A 20,101-nucleotide genomic window follows, 5' to 3' on the forward strand; every position below is an offset into this window, starting at 1 on the left:
CGGCTACGCAGCCAGTCAAGGGCACGCACACGCTGGGGTTTCTGGGGGCTTTGCGGGAGAGAGGTGCAGGCGTGGGAGACAAGAAGGCGCAGCTAAGAGGGGCCACAGCTCTGGGCGCAGAAAAGGGAGGGCCGGCCCAGCAGGGTGCAGGCACCATGGGCCACCAAGGAGGCCAGGTGGAGGGAGGGGACATGCATTCAGCCGGGCAGCATGGGACGGGGCAGAGGGGAGAGGAGGTGGGCTCAACCAGGGGCAAGTTCGAGGCTGATAATGACCGCAGGCGACTCCCCAGGAGGCACGTGTAAATGAAACGGGGCTCGGAGGAGCGACCCAGCCCTGGCGGCAGAGGTATGAGCGCACAGGAAGTTGAAAGCGCCTTATATAAGGACGCCGTCGCCGCCCATGACAGCCGTGAGGGTGGGGGACGCTGACTGCCCACCTTGGCCAGGACACAGGAATTACTTCATTCAACCGAGCTTTCAACCCTATTAAGTACTGTTATCTTCCCCACCTTAGAGGTGAGGGGATGGGCACAGGGTAGTTACCTAAGTAACACCCACTACGAGATGAGACGGTGACCGCGGAGCACGTGAAGGACCACGGTCCCCCGCGGCCTGCCCACCGTCAGGTCACAGCTCCCCTGCGGGGGAGCAGGGGGCTCGTGGCCCATCTGCGCAAGAACCACATGCTGATGCGTCTGGGTCACTCGCACCTAGAAGATGGCCTTCAGATTCCCATGGTGCCGGAATAGACAAGAGGCACCAAGGTGGGGCCCTGATCGGATAGGACAAGCGTCCTTATAAGGAGAGACACCAGAGATCGATCCCTCTCTCTCTCTCCCTCCCCATGGGCTCACACCAAGGACGCAGCAAAGGAACCAACCTCCCGGCACCTTGACCTTGGACTTCCAGCTTCCAGAACTGTGGGAGATAAATGGCTGCTGTGTAAGCACCGCCCCCCCCCCACCCCAACCCCAGTCTGTGGTATTGTGTTATGACACTTCGAGCTAGTACAGATGTGGGGATAAATCTGGTATTAATATGGGTTTGGGAACTGCCACACTCCGGCAGGGAACGATTTGTGCAAGGGTGCGGGCCAGGGAGGAACAGAACAAGCATCTGAATTACGGGGGGGTGGGGTGCAGTCAGAGGCAGAACCAGAAGGTCGAGAAGGACTCCCCCTGGGGCAGCCGATCCCACTCATGGAGCCCTGGCGAGGGCCACGAATGCCGGCCACATGCTGTCCACACCCATCACCTCTGGTGACAACATGGTCTGAGGCCGGTCCTCCGTCTCAAAAAGCCACGGCCCCCTTGGGTCTGCCCATCCTTCCAATACGGCAGCCTTCTGCCTGCCCAGGGAAGAACCGCCTCCCCTCCCCTGGCTGAGGTCAGAGAGGCCTGGCCTCCAAGGGAGCAACTCGGGGCTGGGGCTGTTGGCCAAGGTCGAGGTCAGACCGTCAACAGCAGCTCGTGAGCAACCGTGATGTCCTCTCAGAACCCAAACAAGGCCTTCCCGGCAGGCAGAACGAGGGACCTGTGACCACAGGGGCTGCCGGTCAGCCAGCCAGATCTCCAGGTGTTTGTGACTTCCGTCACGTTCTAGGGTCTGCGCCAGGCAGGGGTGTGCTTGCCCCGCTTCTGCTACAATCCAAAGCATCCCTGTCCTTCCAGCCTCAAAGCTCGGTTGGGGGCGGAGGACAAGCAGAAACACGAGATGCCGCAGCCAGGCTAGGAGCCCGTGAGGGGATGAAGTCCACTGACAGGTGAGAACCACCAAGACCCAGACAGGTGACCTGCCAAGGTCCAGGACCAGGTCTGACCGCTCCAGGGCTGCTGCGGCCTCCGGCTGGCCGGGCAGCGCTGCCCCACCCCCTCCCGCCGGGAGATGGCTTAAACCCCACCTACTGGGGGCAACACTGAGCTTTCCAGTTAATCGTGTCAGTAGCTAGTTCCGTGGGTGTCCTGCAGAAGAAAAAGAAAAAGGTTTCCCAGCCCAAACGATATCAGGAAAACCTGAGCCAAAGTCAGTCTGAACAGAGGTCTTGACTGGAGTACTTTTCAGAGCCTTTACACATTGTGAATGTCAGGAGTCCTTGGCAGGAACACTGCTGTAGAGCCCTTGACCTTTATTTGCACAGGGCTGGTTACAGAACAAGGCTTAGAAGCTCTGGTCTCAGAAGTCACAGGGACCCGATTCACTGGCGGGGGTTGGGGAGCTGGAGACAATGAAGCAGATTATGTAAACAAATAAAGCTGAATTTCCGGGGCACCTCGGTGGCTCAGTCGGTTAAGCGTCCGACTTCGGCTCAGGTCATGATCTCGAGGTCCGTGAGTTCGAGCCCCGCGTCGGGCTCTGTGCTGACAGCTCGGAGCCTGGAGCCTGCTTCGGATTCTGTGTCTCCCTCTCTCTCTCCGCCCCTCCCCTGCTCATGCTCTGTCTCTCTGTCTCAAAAATAAATAAAAACATTAAAAAAAAAAATCTTAAGCTGAATTTCCTCCTCCCGAGATGAGAGGTGGCCGGCCCTCAGAGTAGCTGCCATCTGCACTGGGGATGGGGATAGTGGAGTGATGGCCTCTAGTTCTAAGTAACGTGAATTTTGAGTAGAATATAAGCATCCTGATTGCTATTTACGTATTTATTTTATTTTTCCTGACTGCTATTGTAATGTGAGCTCGAATCCTCATGCCTTAAAGACCAGGTTTTGATGCAGAACAGGAGCTCTCTACCTTAAGTCACCTCTTCAGTCTAGTCACCTGCTGGAAAATAAGTCCAGCTGATCAATGAAACAAAATAATTTTTTATCAGCGCCAGCAAGAAATTTCCACGTAAACAAACGGATGGCATGTGGAAAGGTATTTGGAGAAGTGCCAATCGGTAAAGATTTGTGCTCATCCCGAATGGGTTGGCTGGCCTTAATTCCACCAGTTTGAGCCAGTTGGAGAAAACCCAAAGCAAAGGGCTCCTTCTTTCTAACGCTGAAGCCAGGAGTGGCCCGTTCGGGCGCAGGGGCTCCCCCAGGAGGCTCAGGAGAAGAAGGGTCCTTGGCCGAGTGAACCCCCTCAGGGCCACGCAAAGCTAAGCCTGACATTTGAGCCGCCAGGGTCCACCAAGCAACCGGCTTCCAAGGGCGGGCAGGAGAGGGGACACTGAGGACAGACATCCAAGCGAGTAGAAGACCACGAGCCAAAAGATGCAGAAGTCCGCCTTGAACTCGAGAGCCAGGGCACTCCCCACCCCTGGAGGCATGCAGTGCTCGGGCGGGAAGGCAGGGCAGGCACGAGAGGGAGGGAAGAGGAACGCAACCGGCGATGGGTCGTACGGATACGGTGACCAAGGTGCCAGGGTGTTCCTCCTCGAGAAATCCCCCGTGACCCCATCACCGCACCCCTACGACCAGGGGAGAATCCACCTTCCCAGGGGCATGCGGGCATCACACCAGGCACACTCACGGCAAACAATGCATAACCTACTCTTTAAACATTTCAGTTTTTCCTTCAAACCTGCAACGTAACGAGGGGAGGGCGGTTATTCCACTGCGTTAACACACGAAGCCAAGTTCAGGTTGGGGAGTACGAGCGTTCCCATTTGTCCAGTTAAGCAAGCAAACAACACGGCCTTTTATGGGGTTCCCAAGAGGGGACAGTGAACACGAACTGATGTGTAACGAGTGACAGAAGTGTTAAATACAGAATAGCACGTGCAGCACCCGCGCACGCATACAGCCACACGTTTAACGACCTCCACGGAGTTTCAGCACCGAGTTCCAAAGTTCCCAAAGCCTCAGAGTTTCTGTCGTGCACATTGTAAGTGCACTCAGTCGGTACACGATGAAGGGGCCTGAATGTCTCCGGAATCCGAAGGTCTCTACTGGACCACAGGGGAGACAGACGTTCAAAACGCGAACACAGGACACAGAGCAGTTTTGGTCTCTCTCGAGTAGCTACTGGGCACAATGAAGACTGAAGTTGGAGGCTTTCCTCAGCCCCTCAAGGCATTTTCCAGTGTGGCGACAGGGATAAATGGGTGGGGCAGGGGTGGGAGGGGTGGGGGAAACGGATGGAATTTTCCGTGCCGGATAAGAGCACAAACTGACAGACGTGGCGGGTAGGCCAAACAACCGTTAGCCCCCACCGACCCCGTTCTCCCTTCCGATTTCTACAGGGTAAGAAACGCCAGGTTCTGGGGCTTTAGAAAGGCCGCCGCTGGACCACAGACGTGCCCAGGGGCATCTCTTCAAACCAGTGGTGCTGCTGGGCTCAAAACAGCGAGCACGGCCCTGTCCGACGTGTCAACTCAGACGCTCCGCGGGGGCTCGTAACATTTCAGCACGGCCAGGACCACCGATGGGCTAGAAGCGGCTGGGAGAGCCCCGGGCTAAGGACATTCCAGCGACCTACCTCCGTTGGCCAGGAGGTTCTCCGGAACCTTCCCCTTGGAGTCTTCCATAACTTCTACCACGCTCTGGGCCATCCTCTTTATGAGGCTTCGGGAAAAGAACAAGAGACCATTAGACCAGGAACGTGCCCTCCGAATTCTCACGCTGGGTGCCGCCCTCTGGGGAACCGTGGGGCAATATGCAGGCAGACACTTAAAATGTGAACAGTCTTTGAACCAGTATTTCCACTTCTGAGAAAGTAGCTTAAGGAAATAGGACAACCAGAAAAAAAACAAAACACCGTTCTGAATAAAAAGATGTCCTTCCCCAGCACCGCTGCTGACAGTGGAGAACCGGAAACCACGAGAAGATTCAACAATGGGGGATTGTTGGAGGAAATGATGGTATATCCAACGGAGGGATTATTAGGCATCCGTTGGAAATAAGGTTTACAAAGAACTCCTAACGTGTAGAACAAGGCATGTATTATAATCTTCCGTGGAAAAAAGCCCCAAGGTCCTAATTTATGCAGACAGCGTGGCTGTGACCATGTGAAAGCGTTCTTCTAACTTTGCGTATTTCCGATCCTAATCCGTAATGATAATTCGGATCATCGTAATGATAACTGAATTAATACTGAGTATAGTTCAGGATTGCTTTTATAATGAGAAAATCAAAACTGTTTAAGTCTCCAGCAAGGATCCCAAAGGATTCAGAAAGTATGAGAAAGGACGGTGGGCTGGCAGAGCATAAGGTTGTCAAAATCACTGTTGTATACCTGAAACTGATGTAACATTTAAGGATCCAGGAAAGAATAAACCAAACAAAAAAGGTCTCCTCCCTCCAACCAAAACCAAAGTATGAGAAAAGAAAGGGAAGTACAGGATTTCAAGGCAGAAGGACTCAAATTCCCACGGCTCTGCCAATTACCAAATGTGTCATTCGTTTCTTTGTTTTGGTTTTAATTTTTTTAATATTTTATTTTTGAGAGAGTGCGAGCGCGCAAGCGGGGGAGGGGCAGAGAGCAGGGGACAGAGGATCCCAAGCGGGCTCTGCATGGACAGCAGAGAGCCCAATGCGGGGCTCGAACTCACGAACCGTGAGATCACGACCTGAGCTGAAGCCAGACGCTTAACCGACTAAGCCACCCAGGGGCCCCTGTTTTGTTTTTAATTTTTAAGTAGGCTTCATGTCCAACGTGGGGCTCGAACTCACAGACCTGAGATCAAGAGTCGCATCCTCCACCGACTGAGCCAGCCAGGTGCCCCTTGTAGGTGTTTTTTTTTTTTTCCTTTTTCTTTTTAGTAATCTCCACACCCAAGGTGGGGCTCAAACCCATGACCCTGAGATCAAGAGTCACACGGTCTTCCGGCTGAGCCAGCCAGGCACCCCCAAACGTGTGATTTCGACCTCATTTATTCCATCTCTTTGTGCCTCAGTCCTTTTATCTGGAGGATGCGGAGTACGGCCCATTTTGCAGGATTATCACACATATGAATGCAACAACATATTAATACAACATATTAATCAGACACCGCGTATCTAGGAGCAAGTGTCTGCTCCTAGAGGCTGAGCGGTGAGGAGTCGGATCAGAAAGCAAGCCAAACTAGGACCCAAGTCTAAAAGCCCTGAAGACCCAAATATCTGCCTTAGGCGCCCCCCGCCCCCGCCCCCCGCCCACACCTTCCCTTGGCTCCCATGAGGGAGGCCGCGTCTGCAGGCAGCGTGGATCAGGTCACTGAACTCCAGATGGGGAACATGGCCCTTCTGCTCTTGCAGACACTGGCCGTGTTGGCCGCTCAGAGCATGAGGCCAGGGGGCTGGGGACCAACACAGGAAACTGAGTCAGAAGGGCACCGAGAGGCCCCGGATAAAATGAAGAGAGGGAGGGCGGAAAGAAGAGAGGGAGGGAGGGAGGGAGGGAGGGAGGGAGGAAGCTGGTCTCCCAGCAGAGTGACATGTATTCGTGGTCAAAATTGGAAAAAATATCAGAAAAAAGAACGACCGTTTTCCTCCACCCAAGAGGAAACACGCACTTTCATTCCGGTGGGTTTCCAAAGCCTTAACTCTTCTACAGTGTATGTGGCTTGAGGTTTTCCGTCCATAACACCGACTAGTTAGTGGAGTCTACCGGGCACCCCATTCTCTCATCATTATCTCCTTCGATGCCCGCAAACACTCTAGAGACGGGCATTATCCCATTTTACAGATGAGGCCCAGAGAAGTAAATCGGCCCCACCCGCCCAGTCCGGCTGAGGACTCCCAGGCTCTCAGCCACCCGGCCACGCGGCCGTCTCTACAGTCCCCGAGACCCATCCTGGGCTCAAGTCTTTACGAACGTGTTGGGAATTTCCTAGAATCGTAGCTCGCCTCTTACTGATCATAACTGATGAGAATTCTTTTGCCAATGCGTCGTTACCCAACGAATCTGTTTCCTCGGCCGTAAAGTGGAGATGATGCTGTGCCTCTCAACGGGGCTATTTGTGGAGTCTGATGCAACGCACGTGATGTTCCAGGCGCGGGGAGTTTGTGGCAAACGTCTCCAGTTGTGTTCGAAGCAGCCTGGTGGACCGCCTCCGGGCTCTCTGCCACCCCCCCGGCTCGTGGGGACATCAGGGTGGGCGGGGGACAGGGTCAGAAACCTCTCCCCTCCCTTCCCCTGCAGCCTAGGGCTGTGACAATGCCTCCCCATCTGCCTGGCTTCGTACACCGTCCCTTGTGGGTCACCTACAGCCCCCACACAAGTGTCTGTCCCTTTACCAATGGGCTCTCCTCAAATTCTCCTAATGTGAGTGTCTTTCCGTTATCTGTAGACTGGCTCGACACGTTCATTCATCTGTTTGCGCATTCATGTGGCAAATTCCATACATTAAGCAACTGTGTGCCCAGCACTTTCATAACGCCATGGACCAAACAGAGTCCCTGCTCCCTGGAAGCTTCTATCCTAATGCCGTCAACAGCTCCTCTGTGATGCTTTGAAGTAATTATCAGTCACCCCGACCACAATGCCGCTGCTCAGGAAATGTTTGTTGGGTGAATAAACGAACTCTTTTTAAAAAGAGGAACCGACCAGCAAAAAAAAAAAAAAAAACAAAAAAACCCCAAAAACCAGCAAAGGGCATGAACACGCTATTCACAGAAGACAAAAACAGGCCATTCGTAGAGTCCACGAATCTATGAAAAGAGGTCCAGCCCTCCTCAGCGCCTAAGTAACACGCACCCTTCCTTCCAGGTCAACCTAAAAAGAGAACTCACTCACCATTTCGGTGATGGCGTTTTGCCTGCTCCCGATTCTAGCCTGTGTGAAGCTTTTAACAATAACCAGGATGGCCACACGCCTGCCCTCGGGCGGGTACACGACCACGGAACATCTCAGAATAACGTGGTCCGGTAAAGCCCAGCTGCTGGAAAGATCACTCACGGCACATAACAAAAAGGGCCCCGGCTTAGCTGTGACGATTAACTACAGTCACCAGGAAACCGTCGCATTACGGAATCAGAGCGCTTGTCTTCTCGGAAGGAGCCTGAGAGTCTGCGTGATGTCTCGCTTTGGCGACGCTCCAGTCCACTGCGAACACGTTTTCAGGACCAGAGCTTCCCGTTCCTGATGTCTCTTGCGTGGCATTTCGCTGCGTGACTGTATCACAACTACTTCTCCTGGACACGGGGGTCGGTTCCCTGTGATCGCATGTCGCCACGACACACACGTCTCGCACGCTTGTGTAGGCGGAATAAGTTGTTACAGAAAAACTCCTGTCATAAAGGGTACGGACGTTTACAATTTTAACAAACAGGCCAAGCCACTCTCCGGACAGACAGAGGCAGTCTACGCTCCCACCAGCGATGGACAAGAGTGCCCGCTTCCCTGAACCTTCGCCAACGTTAGGCATCATGAGCGTTCAATCTCTGCCAATCTGATAGCTGAAAATTTTTATCTCATGGTTGCCGTGACGTGCGTCTCTTTGATCATGAGTGAGGCTGGCCGTCTTTGCAGAGATTCACGGACTCTACAAACGGCCTGGTTTCTTCTGTGGCCGGCCCACCCAAGCCCTTTGCCGGTTTTTCTGCTGCCTTGTTCCCCTTTTTTAAAAAAAAAAACCGACTTGTAAGAGCTCTTAAGGATCTCAGGAACTCAGCTGCTGAGACAGTGCTTTGAGTCAGGTAACATCCTCACTTCGAAGGTGAAGACGTGAAGACTTACGTGGCTGAAAGGGGCCCTACGCAGGGTGACAGGTGTCCAAGCAGAAACCGATCCCAAATCTACACGACTCCAGAGTCCATGCTCCTCATTGCTAGCTTATACCACGCTCTGGAGCTCTCCTCTAGAGGACCTGACAAAAATGTGCACTGATCCAAAAGGGAAGATGTACAGATCGTATTTTTAATCAAAAAAGCAAACTGCTGGGGCGCCTGTGTGGCTGAGCCGGTTAAGTGTTGGACTTTGGCTCAGGTCACGATCTCACGGTTTGTGAGTTCAGGCCCCACGTCGGGGCCTGTGCTGACAGTTCAGAACCTGGATCCTGCTTCGGATTCTGTGTCTCCTCCTCTCTCTCTGTGCCTCCCATGCTCGTGCTCTGTCTCTGTCTCTCAATAATAAATAAACATTTAAAAAAAAAAAAAAAGCAAACTGCAAACACCGTGTTATCTTGATTGGGGTGTTGGGTACCTCGGTGTCTGTCTCTGTGATGTAACCATTTGGGAGTCTGGAGTCTACGGAAGGCCAAGACCTTAAATTGTGGTTAACTTGCTCATCAGTTTCCGCTCTCAGCACAGTGGCAGCGACCCCCTTCCCATCCCCCAGCCGCATGGCAGGCACCTGTGTGTTCCTGGAATGACTTGTTCACAGTCTATGGGAGCCAGGGTGGCCATAAGCGACCCTGTCCTCAAGACACTGAGGATCTGTGCTCCGATCGCTGCTTGTGATCACACAGGTACAAAGAGGGGGTGATCACTGTTGTTGTACCTCCCCGCACTGTGCAAGCTCCTCCCCCTTCAGCTACAGAGACCTCCAAGGGGTTTAAAGAGCTTCTCTTCCCTTCATTTTCCTTTTTCTCATGTGGCAGTCAGACACAAAGACTAGGACATTCAAAAACAACCGTGTACACGGGAAACATTAGAAAATGAGTGTTCAAATCCAGGGAAGGGCTCAGAAAACACCTGTGGCGACTGTATCTTTACACGTCAGGCTGATCCTTGGCACAAAGACCACAATTTAAAATAAACACAAGCAGGGCGCCTGGGTGGCTCAGTTGGTTAAGCGTCCGACTTCGGCTCAGGGCACGATCTCACGGTTCGTGAGTTCGAGCCCTGCGTCGGGCTCTGTGCTGACAGCTCAGAGCCTGGAGCCTGCTTTGGGTTCTGTGTCTCCCTCTGTCTCTGTCTTTCCCCCGCTCACACTGTCTCTCTCTGTCTCTCAAAAAATGAATAAATGTTAAAAAAAAAAAAAACTTTAAATAAACATAAGCAAAACTAATAACAAAAAACAGCAAATCCAGGGAGGGAGGAGGATATGATTTCCAGAGTTACCACATCATTAGACTCAAATGTCCAGTGTTCAAGAAAAAAAATCACAGGGCATTCAAAGAAGCAGGAAAGTACTGCTCATTCAGAGGAAAGAAATGAAGGAATGTAACATGATGGCAGATCTACCAGACAACGACTTTAAAGCAACTGTTTCAAAGATGCTCAAAGAACTAAAAGATGATGAGATGAACCTTAAGGAAGCAAGCTATGAGCAAAACAGAAATATCCATAAAGAGACAGAAAATCCAAAATAACAAAGAAAAGCACCAAAAAAAAAAAAAAAAAAAAATTCTAGAGCTGAAAAATACAGTACCTGAAATGAAAAATCCACTAGAGGGACTCCCAGGCAGATTCAAGCAGAAAGACTCATCAAACGAGAAGACAGGATACAGAGAGTATCAAGTCTGAGGAATAGAAAGACCAAAGATTGAAGAAAAGTAAACAGAGGTTAAGGAACCTGTGGGCCCCATCCAGCAGCCAATATATGCATTGTGGGAGTCCCAAAAGAAGGAGAGAGAGAAAGGGGTGGGAGAACATTTGAAAAAATAAGAACAAAGCTGAAGGACTTATACTTCCTGATTACAAAACTCACTACAAACCTACAGTAGTGAAAACAGTGTGGTACTGGCATAAAGACAGACAAACAGACCAATGGAATACAACAGAGACCCCAGAAATAAACCCTCAGATACATCCTCAAATGATTTTTGACAAAGACGTCAACACCATTCAATGGGGGAAAGGACAGCTGTTTCAACACAGAGTGCTGGGGAAGCTGGAGATCCACACATAAAAGACTGAAGTTGGAGCCCTATCTCACACCATATATACAAATTAACTCAAAACAGAACAAAGACTTGGACCCCTACCTCACACCATATATAAAAATTAACTCAAAACAGGACAAAGACTTGGACCCTTACCTCACACCATATATAAAAATTAACTCAAAATATCACTAATCAGCACTAATGGCATGGAGGGAACAAAAAATGGCTCAAAAACATTTAGAATAAAAGCTCAACCTCACTCGCTGTGAAATATTTTTCACTTATCATAGTGGCATATTGAAAGGATTTATGATTTCAGCACTGGCAAGTACTCTGGGAAACAGGAATACCAATGCCCTGTGGATACAAGGTGTTAATCGGTACAGCCTAGTTACAGAGTACTTTCAGAACAGCCATCAAAAGTTTTTAACACATAAGATACTTTGGCCCAGCAATTTCACTTCTGGGAATTGGTTCTTCTGATAATCTTGCTCCTGTGCACAAAACCATCTACACAGAGATGCAAAAGACATCTCTATGGTACCAGCAAGGGACCCAGGTGATAAAAATGGATCACCAAGAAGTCTCTAAAAAAGAAGGAGGAAGCGGGGTGCCTGGGTGGCTCAGTCGGTTGGGCATCCAACTTCGACTCAGGTCATGATCTCGTGGTTCGTGAGTTCGAGCCCCACGTTGGGCTCTGTGCTGACAGCTCAGAGCCTGGAGCCTGCTTCAGATTTTGTCTCCCTCTCTCTCTGCCCTTCCTCCACTCATACTCTCTCTTTCAAAAAAAAACATTAAAAAAAAAAAAAAAAAAAGAAGGAGGAAGGTCTTTTATGGGTTGCCATGAAAGGTTGTACATCTTTGGGTATAAGGGGAAAAAAAATAGGGGCACCTGGGTGGTTCAGTCAGTTAAGCATCTGACTTCGGTTCAGGTCATGATCTCGCGGTTTGTGGGTTTGAGCCCCACATTGGTCTCTGTGCTGACAGTTCAGAGCCTGGAGCCCGCTTCGGATTCTGTGTCTCCCTCTCTCTCCGCCACCCTCCCCCCTGCCCCTTGCCCACTCTTGCTCTCTCTCTCTCTCTCTCTCTCTCAAAAATAAATAAACATTAAAAAAAAACATTTTTTAAGGGGAAAAAGAATAATAAATAATACCTATAGGTATGGTCCCATTTTTGTAAAAACAAAAACAAAAGCCATAAAACTACACGCTTGTATTATGCATGGAAAAGTCCATAAAGATTGGCACTATATTGTTGAAATGGTTTCTCTTACGGAATAGAACTGCAGAGGTGGGATCCGGATTTTCAAACTACCAGCCACGTATTAATAATAAAGCAAGAATTATGGTAGTGCAAATGAACAAAGCAATGAGTAAATGAAGTATTAAATTCAAGGGCATGCTGCCTGGGCTCAGCTGGTTAAGATTTCTTTCAAATTAACCTTGCCAGTCAAATGGGGAGCCAAGGGGAGAAAGTGAGAAAGATGGGGATGGGGAGGTGGGGGCATCACCCAGGTGTGAGGCAGGGCAGGTAGGGAACTGACGGGGCGAGGCGGGGGGGGGTCCCTTCAGGAGCTGGGCAGGCAGAATCCAGATGCTAGAACCCCAGGGGAGGGGCGGGAAGAGGTCGGGAAAGAAGGGCTGCCTGGGCCCGGTGTGCAATGAAAATGCTCTTTCTTTCTGAGAACACTGTGTGGCACCTCTCAGCGCTGCTGATTTCCGGACCCCGAGATCCAAGGGGGCTGTTCCCTCCGGCCCTTGGGACCCAGGATAACTCAAGCGCTGAGAGCACAGTAGGACAAAGACCCCTGAGATCTCTGTCTCCCTCCTCTCCTCCTCCCGAAATCCCACGCTCACCCGACCGGCTGTCATGAAGGGCCCCAGGGCCCTTCCAGACCCTTCTTGGATGGACAACGGACACACAGGAGAGGACTAATCTCCACTCACCGGAGTGCCCCTGGCCCAGGACCCAAGCACAGGGGACAATCTTCCTAAAGGGTAGCCCCACTGCAACCACGCACAGCAAAGCTTCATGTGTTTCCTCCTTCCAGAGCGCCCCTGTGGGCCCAGCTTTCATCATGGCGCCCCCCTTCGGCCGGAGGTCGGCGCCCACCTGCCCCACCCCTGGCCTTGTGGGAAGACAGGCTGAGTCTCACCCGCCCAGTTCGCTGCGGAGTGTGGTTATCAGGTTCCGAGGCCCTGTGGGCCCAGAACTGAGGGCTTTCCCCCCTTCCCCGGGTTTTCTGGATAATTCAGGCAAAAGCAGACTGAGGTTGGTGTGGTTTTCAGAATTACTCCAAGCCTGGGCGTTGAGGGCCAACAGGTGACTGGGAGGGTCGGAGGGAGTTTCCATAGGGTTTTGAAGCAAGAGTAGCAATAACTTGTCTCTAGTGAGCTGTCCTGGGGCCTCAGGCACTTTGTGTACATGTATGTTTCCATAAACCAATGACAGAGGAGGCGAGGCCATGGTGAGCTCAGGAAACTGAGGTTCAGAGAGACGAAGACACTTGCCCAAGAGCCCTCTGCTGGTGGCCTTGACATCAGCTAGTACCGCCCCCCTACCCCGCCCCTACCGCAAGCCTCTGTCCACGGCAAGAACTGCTCTCAGCGCACCAGCGGCTAATGTGTCCCTCTCTGGATAATCAAAACCCCAAGCACACCCCGCGGAGGAGGAGGCGGGGGGGGGGGGGGGGGGGGGGGCTCTGACTCTGATAGGTCCAGCCTCCCTTTGCAGCCACACAGAAGCCCTGAGAAGTGAGGCCCACAAGCTTCCGCACAGCTGGTGACTCACAGAGCCCCTGGGCACCTCACCCCGCTCCTTTGTCTCTGCTTCCTCCTCGGTGGCCACAGGACAATGAAATCAACATGCCTTGCAGCAACGATCAGGAACAAGTGACTGGACTGTGATTCTGTGACTTTCTTTTAATAAACATAAAGATCCAATGAGGCCTCTGAGAAGGTTTCCCACTCGGGGCTCTGGAGGGCTCTGGCCACAGAGATACGATGCTTTGAATTCTGACCTTGCTTCTTAGAAACTGGGAGTTGCAATAAGGGACCGATACTCTCCATCCTTAGAGGGATCCCCTCTGCGCACCGTTTGTAAAGCCATTCAGCAAGATTCGCCATCGTTCCAAACGGAATTTGCTTTGGCCAAGTTGGCATTACGCAGCTGGATTTACCCACACGGTCGTTGATGATCCTTGGTTCTCTTCAAAAACCAGTCTACCCTCAGAGAAAATTTGCTCCCTAAGGGGCCATGGCCAAGGAAGGCCCCTTGTTCTGAAGGGTTACTGAAATGCTCCGGGGTCCCACAGCCTTTGAGGGGTAACCAGGCAGTCCCCTAAGCGCCTGGCTTAGAAGAGAGACTGGGATTTGTTCAAGGTCTGGAGCATTTTCCAGAAAGTCAGTCCACCCAGCAGCCCAGGCACCGTGCCCAACTGCAGGGGTCCCACCCCCACGGGGCTGGGCCCAGCGCCCACAGTGTGAACAGCCGCCCCAGAGCGGTCCAACCTGCGGCCCGCCCCAGAGGACGAAGGCACAAAGGCCAGAGCCCGCAAATCACAAAACCCAGTGGCTGACGCGCACCTGAAAATATGCTTCCTCTTGCGGGTTACCGAGAAATACGCATTAAAACAATCACACCTCATTTTCATTTCGCCAGGTAAACGACAGGACTGTTTCGAGGCAGTAAACTAACAAGGGTATGATGAAACAGGACTTCCTGGCAACCTCATTGGAGAACAATTTAGCCATATGTACAAACCGCTTTAAATATGCCTATATCCTTTGACCCGGTAATTCCACTTTTGGAAATGCCGCTGTAGGAGGCAGCCAAAAATGTGGCTGAAGATGTACGTGATGATGTTAATCAGGGTGTTATGAGAATAGAATGAACTAAGTGTTTTACTACCATGAAAAAGAAAAACTTAAAGAAGCCGTCCCTCCATTAAAAATCCTTGACAATAGAGTCACGCCTAGGTAGGGTGACGAGAATATGGTCTGCCCACAACGGTAACTAAATGGTTAGTTTACCATCGTGTGGGGCCCCGGATGGAAGGGCCTTCAGAGACCCAGGAGAGATGGGGACTTATTTGAGGTCACACGGCCCGGAGGTAGCCGACCGGGGTAAAAATAAGACCTCAGGTTTACACTAAGAAAGTGGATTTAAATTTTTTTTTTTTAAACGTTTTATTTATTTTTGAGACAGAGAGAGAGACAGAGCATGAACGGGGGAGGGGCAGAGAGAGAGGGAGACACAGAATCGGAAGCAGGCTCCAGGCTCTGAGCCATCAGCCCAGAGCCCGACGCGGGGCTCGAACTCACGGACCGCGAGATCGTGACCCGAGCTGAAGTCGGACGCTTAATCGACTGAGCCACCCAGGCGCCCCAGAAAGTGTTAATAACAATGTTCTTTCATAAAACCTCTTCTTGGGGGCGCCTGGGTGGCTCAGTCAGTTAAGTGTCCGACTTCAGCTCAGGTTGTGATCTCACAGTTCATGGGTTCAAGCCCCACATCAGGCTCTGTGCTGACCGCTCAGAGCCCGGAGCCTGCTTCGGATTCTGTGTCTCCCCTCTCTCTGCCCCTCCCCTGCTCACGCTCTGTCTCTCTCTGTCTCTCAATAATAAATAAATGTTAAAAACCAAACAAACAAACCCTCTTCTCATTTAAATTCCTTGTCTCTGCACTACGATAATTTTTTTTTTTTTTTAATGAAAAGAAAGCAATAGACTGTTCAGGCAAATATTTTCTCAAGGCCACAGAGTGGGGGCCTCCCAGCCACTCTGACGACGGGACTCCCCTCACGGTCAATCACCTTCTAGGGCCCGTCAACACACATTTCATGGTAAATCGGCAGGGAAGGTGTTACTTCTCTTGGTTTATCTGAAAACACCCAGGCTTTCTATTTGCATGAAATGCCCCAAACAGGCAAATCCATACAGCAAGTGGTTTGGGGGGATGGAGGAGGGAGGGGGGTGGTGGCGAATAGGCACAGGGCTTCCTTCTGAGATGATGAGAAGGTTCTGCAACCAGATGGTGGTGATGGCTGCATTACTTTGGAAATACACCAGAGACCAATGACTAGCACACATCGAAGGGGTGAATATTCTGGTGTGTGAATTATATCTTAATTTTTCAGAACACGCCCCAGCCTTTCTCTTGGCTTTGAGGGTGAAGACCCAGTCTGGAGGAGAATGTCAAGGACGGATTTGGCCGTTTAGGCTGGATGTCACCACCTTCTCCTAAGCTCCTTGGCTCTGCTCCTTCCTTTTCCATCACCGCTATAATTTTATGGTTCCCACAAAACTGCCTGAGCCCTGTCCTGGGTCACTGTCCGAGGCGGGCCACGTCATCCTTCTCCAACTTTCCTTCAATGGCTTCCTCTCTAGTTGTCTTGCCTCGCTCAGTCTGGACCCCCCCCCTGTTCTATCCTGCCAACGGCAACCAGAGGGATCTCTAAAAATATACAGCTTAGCGTGCCATTGGGCCATTTCAACTACGGCCGCGGTTTTCCAAGAAGTTCAAATATTGATGTTCGAGCTTCTGAGCAGAGTTTACAAAGAACGCTCCTGCCTGTCTGGTCTTCTCTTTCCCCACCCACTCACCACTGCCCGTCCCGTGCCAGCCTCCTCTGCAGGCACCCGGAATATCTTGAGCCACCTGGATGCTGCTCACCCTTTGTGACAACAGCCCAAGTGCCCCTCCTTGTGGCAAGTCCACCCCTAACAAACACAAGAGAGCATCGGATAACGCCCCCACCCAGTACATGCTGCTTCTTGCCCTCAACAGAAACACACGGTCCATTATGTCCCAGGCAATATTATGCGGGAGTGCTAGTGAACAAAGCGACCATAGTTGCTGCCCCCATGGGGCTCCCTAGAAACTGCCCTCCACCATAGCAGTTATCATACCGTCAGAAGTGTTGGTTTCCTCATCTGGGTGCTCCGTCAAAACAAAGAGAGCTCTGAAAAATTACGAATTGGACAACCACCAGCTCCAAGGAAAATACAGTGGTTCCTGGAAAACGCACAGATGCCCAGCAAATGCTGGCATTCGCCTTAAGATGTGAAGCAGGATGTTGGACCGGTGCTCCTCAGAGCCATCATGGTCCTCCCCCATTTTTGCTTTGTCCACGTGTCACACGGGATTGAAATGATCTCTACAGTCATCTACCTCTTCTCCCAGAATGTGATCTTTTCAAAGAATGGCCATTTCCTTAAACAACAACAACAACAACTTAGTATTCCCCATGTCCACAAAATTCTAAGTACTCAATGCAACTGAAATAGTAAGCTTAGCCCATGACAAGGGGGCCATGTCCTGGGACCACAGGGGACCCCAGGCTTTAGAAGGTCCCCAGGTGACCTTCCTCCAAGCCACATCCATCCCACAGGGCCAGGAAGCAATCCAAAGGTTTGAGGGTCAAAGGGGATGTGTGTACCCACACTCTGTGTACCCAGGACCCCAGCTGCCTCAACGGGTAGGTATTTACCTAAGAGAAATTAAAAACAAAGGCCAACGCAAAGATTTTACATGAATGTTCATGACAGCTTTCTTTTTAATAGTCCCAAACTGGAAGGCATCTAAGTGTCCCCCACCAGGTAAATGGATAAAGAAATTGGGGCTTACCCATAAAATGGAATATTACTCAGCAGTTAAAAATGACTGTTAATAGACACACGACAACATGAATAAATCTCAAATAATGATGTGGCATGGAAAACCCAGACCAAAAAAAGAAGAGTAGACACCATCTCATTCTTTTCATACAAATGTTCTACAAGACGCCAACAGTCTTATAGGGACAGAAAGCCTATCAGCGTTCAAACTGCTGAGAAGGAAACTGATCACAGAGAGGCACAAAGAAACTTTGCGGGGGAAGGATATGTTCATTATCTTGACTGTGGCGGTGGCTTCACAGATGTGTGTGTCTCAAAACTCATCAAATTGTCCACTTTGAAAACTTGCTATCTATGGCTTATCCTTTGTCTACATAGAGCCATTAAAAAAAAAAAAAAAAAAAAAAAAAAAAAAGCTACTATACCCAGGCAGCGTTACTGAGCGGTCAAGTTCATAAAAACCCAACATTTGACAACACGCTTTATGAGAACGGGTTAGGGAGATGCGGACTGTCCTTCATTGCGGGTGGAAAGGCAAAAGGGTCAACCCAGAGACATCTGGCAACATCTGTCAAAATTACAAAAGCATAGGACCCTCAGACCCAGCAGTCTGCCTCTGAGAATTCGTCCTGCAGATACACGCACACTCTCTCCCATGCAGAGTAATGGTAAAGGTGCAAGATTATATCCCGAGGCACCGTTGCCAAGAGCCCCCTTCCCCTTCAGAGTAAATAAGCCAGTGCCCACCTTGGGGCTGGTCAATAAACTATGGGACCGTCCCCATGTGGAATGCTGGCTAGCTTAAAAAGAGAGAAAGCTCTTTATGGACCAACAGGAGAAATCTCCCAGCATATAATGCTAAGTGAGAAATCAGCAAGATACACCCCAGCGTATGTGGAGAACTACTTTAAAAAGGGAAACAATACAGATATATACTGGAATTTTCTTGCGTTTGCATTAGGAAGCACTGAAAATGTATTGAAGCCACTCATAAGACTGGCTTTCTTCAGCAGAGGCCAGGGAAGGGGTCACCCAGGGGGAGAGTGCAAGGGAGACTTCTCATTGTTTTTATCTTTGATGCATGTGAATGTATTACCTACCTGCTCAGAAAAAAAATTTTTTATTATAAACTTTCTAATCTCCATTTAGAGTCCCTGGTCTTGAGATCAACTTCCTAGAAATGCGTTAAGATTGAACAGGGTTGGGGCCCTGGGTGGCTCAGTCGGTTGAGCGTCCGGCTTCAGCTCAGGTCACGATCTCAAGGTTCACGAGTTCGAGCCCCGCGTCGGGCTCTGTGCTGACAGCGCGGAGCCTGCTTCGGATTCTGTGTCTCCCTCTCTCTCCGCCCCACCCCACCTTGCGCTCTCTGTCTCTCAAAAATGAGTAAGTGTTAAAAAATATTGTTTTTAACTTGCCCCTCCAGCCCCTGAATATCAGGGGAGTATAAGTGGCTGCCATCCACGTAAGGTGTGACGAGCCAACTCAGAGCACAGGGTGAACGTGGTTGGGCTGAGGTCCGGAGGAGAGTGGAGCCCTAGGGTCCCAGGATCGGGAGAGATCCGAGATGCAAGTAAGCGCCTTCCACTAAAGTTAGCCTCCAAAGGATTATTTTGTGGATTTCACAATGTTGCCTCAGGCTGACCCTGACCCCAGGCCTGCTGCACACAAAGCGGCCAGCCGGCATTCCTTCCTTCCCTGCTGGCCGGACTTCTGGTTTGGTGAGAGCTCCCAGGAGCTGGGGGGTGGGGGCGGGGACTGTCAGGTACTGGGCCACCTCAGGCAAAGCAGAGATCGCCACAGCAGGGCCCCCGAGGAAGGGATAAAGGCAGGGCAGGCACGGGGGAAGCTAACCGAGCCATGTGCCAAAGCCTCTGGCTGGGGCAGGCAGAGAAGCAGGTGCACGGGGCTCAGGCCTGACACTCATCAGCCACGTGACGTTGCACACACAACTCCACTCCGTGCGCGTCAATATTCTCGTCTATAACGGGAGGATAGTCACGCCGTCCGCAGGGCTGTGGTGAAGATTTCGTAAGAAATAGAGAACTGAGCAGTGCCCGATACGGTGCCTGGCACCCAGCGAGCGATCCGTGAACGGCACCTGCCAGAACAGGGTGGTGGAGAACTCAAGACCGAAAACAACACAAACAGAGGCACACAGGACATCAAGTGCAGCCCTCGGCGGAGGCCCCAGTGTCAGAGCTTTTTGGCATCCGGCAAGAACGGCAAACCGCGCCCTGTATGAACACGTGGACACAGCAGGTATGAAAATCATTGATGACTGTCGTTTCTACACACACGTATGTTGAGCCTGAATCCCAGGCTCAGCCCAGTGCTCTCGATACAATGAGAACAAGAGAACCAGGCAACCGCGGAACGCTCAGAAAAAGCAGCAAGATAGGTCACAAAAGCCCTTCGAATGTCCGAAGATGGAAACAGCACTGACTTCACACTGAAAATGCAGATTTTCGGGCCCCACCCAGACCTACTGACTCAGAAATTCTGGAGGAGTCAGTAATCTATTTCTTTCTTCCTTCCTTCCTTCCTTCCTTCCTTCTTTCCTTCCTTCCTTCCTTCCTTCCTTCCTTTCTTTTTAATGTTTATTTCTGACAGAGAGAGAGGCAGACTGCAAGTGGGGAGGGGCAGAGAGAGAGGGAGACACAGAATCCGAAGCAGGCTCCAGGCTCTGAGCTGTCAGCCCAGAGCCCGATGCAGGGCTTGAACCCACAAACCGTGAGGTCATGACTACAGCTGAAGTCGAATGCTTAACTGACCGAGCCGCCCAGGCGTCCCCAGGAATCTATTTCTTAGCAAACC

The 20,101-nt window shown here is 51.1% G+C and overlaps 1 protein-coding gene across 9 annotated transcripts in view; it reads right to left on the reverse strand.

Annotated features, from left to right (window-relative positions):
• The window catches only part of ATP6V1C2 (ATPase H+ transporting V1 subunit C2), a 61,582-nt gene that overhangs the window by 29,497 nt on the left and 11,984 nt on the right, over positions 1-20,101 (reverse strand). For 7 of the 9 annotated variants that reach the window (XM_019452005.2, XM_019452046.2, XM_019451978.2 and 4 more), the window contains exons 4-5: positions 4,400-4,485; positions 3,473-3,502 (exon numbers count right to left, since the gene is read on the reverse strand). In XM_019452005.2, the coding sequence (XP_019307550.2) occupies positions 3,473-3,502; positions 4,400-4,485 (116 nt within the window). The remainder of the gene's footprint in view (positions 1-3,472; positions 3,503-4,399; positions 4,486-20,101) is intronic. The other 2 variants (XM_019452052.2, XM_019451998.2) reach the window with 1 other exon arrangement.

Source organism: Panthera pardus, unplaced genomic scaffold, assembly GCF_024362965.1.
Source record: "Panthera pardus isolate Hobbes unplaced genomic scaffold, ASM2436296v1 HiC_scaffold_26, whole genome shotgun sequence".
Classification (NCBI taxonomy): Eukaryota; Metazoa; Chordata; class Mammalia; order Carnivora; family Felidae; genus Panthera; species Panthera pardus.